The sequence below is a fragment of the Lipotes vexillifer genome, unplaced genomic scaffold, assembly GCF_000442215.2.
Source record: "Lipotes vexillifer unplaced genomic scaffold, Lipotes_vexillifer_v1.1 scaffold806, whole genome shotgun sequence".
Classification (NCBI taxonomy): Eukaryota; Metazoa; Chordata; class Mammalia; order Artiodactyla; family Lipotidae; genus Lipotes; species Lipotes vexillifer.
Genome location: NW_006783439.1, coordinates 1113454 through 1119841, shown reverse-complemented (window position 1 = coordinate 1119841; position 6388 = coordinate 1113454). Strand labels below are relative to the sequence as shown.

The 6388-nt window shown below is 43.5% G+C and overlaps 1 protein-coding gene across 1 annotated transcript in view; it reads left to right on the top strand.

Moving 5' to 3' along the window:
- The first annotated feature begins 3556 nt into the window (after positions 1 to 3556).
- The window catches only part of LOC103083316 (BDNF/NT-3 growth factors receptor), a 94831-nt gene continuing 91999 nt past the window's right edge, over positions 3557 to 6388 (top strand). The window contains exons 1-2 of the mRNA XM_007456116.1: positions 3557 to 3773; positions 4738 to 4868. Coding sequence (XP_007456178.1) covers positions 3557 to 3773; positions 4738 to 4868 — 348 coding nt within the window. The remainder of the gene's footprint in view (positions 3774 to 4737; positions 4869 to 6388) is intronic.

Sequence of the window (6388 nt, the reverse complement as noted above, 5' to 3'; positions counted from 1 at the left end):
ACCCTGGAAAATTCCATTAGTGATAAAGACATCCAGACAGTTTTTAGCCCCTCATCACGATTATTATTGCTGGTCATCAATTTCTCCCCAATTCCACAGTGTAGATTTATTTGCACAATAATCTAATCACACCCTTTGTTTTGACTATATGAACGTACATAGAGCAGTCTGCAGACCACATGAGTTTGTTGGTGTCGCTCCTACACCAGCTACACCTCTTCAAGATACTCCTTTTTTTTTTTTTTTTTTTTTTTTTTGGCAAGGTGAATTTCAAAGAGATACATTTTTTATAAAACTTTAAAAAAAAAAATCAATTATTGTTTTGAGTTTTCCTCCAAAACTAAGGAGCCATTTATGGTAGAGTCTGGGCTTTCATTTATTTTTTTATTAGTTATTCATGTTGGGTTTGAGGTTTTCTTTACTGGGGTCTCCAAAGTTAAAAGCAGAGAATTGACTGACCTCAGAGAAATGAAGCATGTAAAAATTTTAACATGCTTACCTGATAGCTTATTTATCATGGAATCTTTAGACTCACTTCACTAAGGATATTTTGTGTACAATGAACCCAGGGTTCCTAGGACCCTTTAAGACAGTGTTATTCAAAGTGCTTGTCCACAGTGAGACTGTCTAGAATAGGAACCGGTGCATTACTTCCTTCATTAAGAAAGTCTTGGGACTTCCCTAGTGGTCCAGTGGTTAGGACTCCACACTTCCACTGCAGGGGGGCACAGGTTTGATCCCTGGTCAAGGAACTAAGATCCTGCAGGCCACATGGTGAGCCCTACCGTCCCCCCCCCAAAAATAAAATAAAATAAAATTAAAAAAAAGGAAGTCTTGCTCCCAGAAAAAGTCAGCTAAATGCCATGCAAACAGCCAAACCAAACTTCCCAATGCTTCACCTCTCAGCCACACTATTGAAAGACACAAGACAAATGGCAGCCAAGTGTCTGTACAGCTTGGGCAAGCTACTTCAGCCCTCTGTGCCTCGGGCCCTGAGAATGATGGCATCGGGAGGATGGAGAGGGAAAGCTTGAGCCAGGAGCTCAGTGGGTGAGAGGAGTAGCCAAGATGTCAGAGTGAGGGGGCAGACATGATCAGGCTGATGGTTCCCGAAGATAGATGCTTTCAGCCGGCTGGGGCTCTAGCAGGAGTGGGGTGGGTAATGGTCACACATCAGGCACACAGGCCTTGAAGTACCTGGGGGTGAGGAGTGGGGATGGCTTTCATTTGAGAGGGCTGCAGGGGGAGGGCATGAGTTTCCTCAGACATAGCCAAGGTTTTATTTGAGTCGAGGAGGTAAAGGGAAGCTTATGGAGGGATTGAGGATACAGGGAGCTTGTGGATGACAGGGGAGCGAGCCCAGAGGGACCGATGGAAGGGGTTGTGAGGAAGGTGAAGACGTGAGCATTGGCTCAGCCTTGGGCACTTATGAGCAATTTGTGGGTTTGAGGCTGGATAAAGAGGGAGGCCCTGAGAGGGTACCAGGGACTTCCCTTGATTGAGGGAAGCAGACAATCAGGCAGGTTGGGATAAGTCCCGATGCTCTCCTGGAAGAGAATGGGAAGAAATTCTTAGCTCAAGGATGTAATAGCTTCAGACTAGTTCTTCTGCCTACTCCTGATATCTTGGAGAACTGGGCTGCTTTATTGCCTACATACTCAATAGGGTTATTGTCAGTTAACTGAAATAATATAACTAAACAGTATTTGTCTGTTGTTTTTATTATCATTCGGCACATTTTTCAACAAATGTTTGGATAGCACCAGCTGTGAGACCCTGGCAGGAATACAAATACAAACACAAAATTGTTACCTGTGCCCTTTGGTGGCTCCCAGTCTTAGAAAAGAGAAATTCTATTTAGAGGGAGTACACTGGCAAAAGGCCAGCATTCTTGTAATCTATTAGATCTCAAGCATAGCAAAACAAACTAATGCAAAACAGCCCATTTCTTAAAGAAAAGATGCATTTACTGCCTTCAAGGTCAACATGGGAAAACTGGTCTCATCAATTTTAGCTTTGAAGATGACCAAGTTGTGGCTTTATCCATAGCTTTATGAACTTATCTGCCACCAACTTTTTTTTACTGCTTGGAATGAAAGAAAGAGAGAAAGAGATAGAGAGAAAGAGAGGGAGGGAGGAAGGAAGGAAAGGAAAGGGAGAAAGAAACAAAGAAAAGAGAGAAAGAAAGAGAGAGAGAAAGGAGGGAGGGAGGAAGGAATGGAGAGAGGGAGAGAGAGGGAGGGAGGGAGGAAGGAAAGAAAGGAGGGAGGGAGGGAGGGAGGGAGGGAGGGAGGAAAAGTATAAATCAAATGTGAAAAAAAAAAAGAGTTAAATACTTGCCTTGATCTGGTTGGAGTGTAAAGTAAATCAAGTGGCAATTTAATTCCCAATGAACATGTGACAACCATGGAGTTAAATATTAGATTTAAATAGGGCAGCTAATTCTCTGCAAGAATTACATTCGTCTCTTCATATGGGCACTCTTCCTAATGAGCACATTTCTCCCTCTTAAATTCAATCATTGCTACTGGAGCATGAGAAATTAATATACATTCTTAGCTTCATTAATAATGTTGCTCATAAAAGACCTTTTGGTTTTTATCACTCTGAGTTCCCAGAGGCCCATGGAAGCAGCCGTAGCTCCAAACCACATGAATTATAAGGGGAAAAATCCTATTAAAACAGAACCTTAATCACCAGTTGCATTTTATATCAAGCTGTATCTAAAAAGAAACTGTGTAACATATCCATCAACATAGAATGGATAAATAAATGGTGTTACAGTCCTTCCACAGAATATTATAAAGTAGTAAAAGCAAAAGAATTACTACTACACACACAATGTAATTCAATACAATGACATTGTTGAGTGACAGATATAAGACATGGAAGGATGCTTGTAGTATGATTCCATTTATATAAGTTCAAAACAGGTAAAGCCCAACAATCTCTGGTTCAGGATACATCGTTGATAGCAAACCAATAAGGCAAACGATTAACACAAAATACAGGATAGTGGTTACCCCTGGGAGGTGAGTAGGAAGTGGGTACAATCAAGAAAGAACACAGTGGTGCTTTAAAAGTACTAGTGATATTCTGTTTCTTACAATGGAATGGTGGGTTCATGGGTATTCACTTTATTATTATTAAAACTACGGAGATATGCCTTGTATTTCCTTTTGAACTCTTGAGAGTTTGAACTGGCCTTTGAAGAGTGAACTAAGCAGAGAGGAAGCTGGAAGACTATTTTTACTTTTTAGTCAATTATATATTTCTATTTCTCTTGTTATGCTTAACACAATTTACAATTGGAAAGGAACTTTGTGGTGTCAAAGAAAAATCACGGACTCTGGATTCAGACAGACCTAAGTTCAAATGCCAACTCCTCCATCCCCATGCTATGCATCATTGAATTTCTCGCAGACTTAGTTTCTCCAAGTATAAAATGTAGGAAGGAATGCTTCCCAGTGTGGTGAGTCAAATGAGAGAATATTGTCGGCTGTACATTCCAGGCTCTAGAGGGAGTCACAGTCCTTTTAAACTCTGCCATTCAGGGATGAGGTGTCCAGAAAAGCACGGTGCCATTGACCTGGTGGAAACCCTGGTCTTGATGTGCTGGGTGAAGAGGCCCAAGCTCACACTGCAGCTCCGTCCTCTGCACGGTCTCTTTTTGGGCTTCTCCACTGGCTCTGTCCTGAGAATCACTCCCTCCCCTCCCACCTTACACTACTGGGCTCTAAAGGACCCTGGACCACCTCCTGCCTCTTTCCCCAGTAAAGGCGCATGGATGAGTGACATGGGCCAGCTCTGCTCTGAAAGAGAGGGAGGAATATTCTCCCTTCCCCAGATGCTTCTATTCTTGTCTCCTCTTAGCTTTGGAGAGCCAAGACTAAGACACAATCTTAGAAAGGAGCTAAGGAAGCCAGCCTTTTCTAGACATTTCTGGTCTAAACAAAAGGAGTCACTACGGCTCAACCATGGAGCCTACCTCGGCAGGAGGTGAAAAGTGAGATGAGGACACAGCCTTAATCAGCAATGCACAGGTCTTGCATCTTCCCTTTGTATCCTCTGAGCCTCTCTCCCTCAGGAGCCTGAGGGGGTTTAACAAAGACTTAAGGGGCTTCCCTGGTGGCGCAGTGGTTGGGAGTCCGCCTGCCGATGCAGGGGACACAGGTTTGTGCCCCGGTCCGGGAGGATCCCACATGCCGCGGAGCGGCTGCGCCCGTGAGCCATGGCCGCTGAGCCTGCGCGTCTGGAGCCTGTTGCTCCGCAACTGGAGAGGCTGCGGCAGTGGGAGGCCTGCGTACCGCAAAAAAAAAAAAAAAGACTTAAGGCTTCCTGGCTAGCTGTCTGCCTTTCCCACCAGACACATAACTGACAAATACATGCAAAACATCTGGCTTGTGAGAGGCCTGCCATTAATATCCATTCCCTTCTCATTTCTCCCCTTTCCTAGTCTGTAAAGCTCATTAATGACATTTTGCAGCCAATGACTCAGTGGTTCCTTTAGGTCTATCAGAAACAATAATTCCACTCTGGAGAGCAAGCCAATGCCGCCACCTTCCAACCCTTTGGGGTGGACCTTGCGGATGGACACGGAGCTTCCCGTCTGGTTATCCTTGTGCGGAGGAGAGAACCGGGGGCCTGCAAGCTCAGGGTGCAGCCTCTGACTCCCCATCCTCTGCCTGCAGCTCCACATGCCTCTATTCCAATGTCCATTCTGTCTTTGTTTTACAGTTGTTCAGCACATCAAGCGACATAACATTGTTCTGAAAAGGGAGCTAGGCGAAGGAGCCTTTGGAAAAGTTTTCCTAGCTGAATGCTATAACCTCTGTCCTGAGCAGGACAAGATCTTGGTGGCAGTGAAGGTAAGCGAACACTCCAGAACGTCTCATTATCCGTGGTCACACCCCGGTGTGAAGGTGATGCTTTATTTTATGTTATTGTAGTGGCCAGTTCAGGAGCAAATTACATCTGCTATGGTGGATGTGTTCAAATTCCTTTAGAGGAATGGACAGTGGGAAGGATATTTGGGGCACATCCAACTGTCAGAGGTTCTGCTCAGGGACAACCTTCCAGTCTACAGGCTGTGAATGGCTCTGAGCTACTCTTCCCGGTCAATGTGAACTAAATTCTGGATAGAGGTCAGTGAGGTCAAACAGAATCCAACCGGCTGAGTCTTGGAGACTCCGCTGTCTCCTCAGGTTGCTCGGTGCTTATCCTAGCTCAGCGGGAGTTTGTCTCCTGTTCGAAGGTTCTGGAAGGGAGACTGTGGCCTTCACTTCCCCTCTCAGCCTCAGTTCTGCTGAGAACTTCTGTTATACTTACTTTGTCCCTCCCAAATGACTCCAAGGCCCTAGGCATGATTCCATCTGGGATGGGTGACATCTCTGGTAGATCCCACCTCCCTAGGAGACACAAGATTTTACACAGAAGTCTGAAAGTCCTTCATCATAGCCATTTCTTCATAAACTCAAAAAAGGAGACCTGTTCTTCAATAAGATAAACATTATTGAAAGGGCTAAAATTTCCACTGAGCTCTCTAAATCACAAGAATCAACATAAATAGCACAAAAGACTTCAGCATATCTTTTACACATGGCACTGTCAAAATTACAAAAAAAACAACTCACCAAAGTATAATATATATAAAACACTTAAAAGAGGCATATGTTTATAAAATGAATTAAATGCCGAATGAATACGGACACAACTCACCAAAGTATAATACATGTAAAACACTTAAAAGAGGCATATGTTTATAAAATGAATTAAATGCCGAATGAATACGGATGTGGCTAATGTAATAAAATGTAACTTCTTGGCCTAACATGATTGCGTTTGGGTTTTTATTTGTTTGTTTGTTGGGCCAAACACAGAATATTTGTACAAATGACATTTATTTACTCATTATAACCAGGACAACTTTTAAAAAATGAGACATGTATTCCATTAGTGTTGTACTTAGCCTTAAAATACTTTAATGTATGTGTAATGGGTAACAGAGGAGAGAAATTAAATGATTCTTGAACTTCCCCAGCCTGCAGACTAAACACAGTTTCTGTTAAAGTTCATCCAGATGAAACACTGTGTATTTGCTTTCCTTGTCATCAAAAGTAACTAAGCCGAGTGGCATGGATACTCTTAGACTCTCAGCAAAGGCTCCTAAAAAGCTGCACTCTGGGGTGAATAGAGGACAGACCTTTCTAGGGATGAGCAATGTAATATCAATCAAATAAACATCATCTCTAAGATAGGTAGATGGAGGAGGGGAGTGAGACAGAGGAGAGAAGAGGGGAAGGGAGATGCTAGAGAGATGCAAGGTTAAGTGCGGTGAGTGGTGTAAAGTGAGAATCCTGAGGGGACGCTGAGGATGCTTAATTCCTGC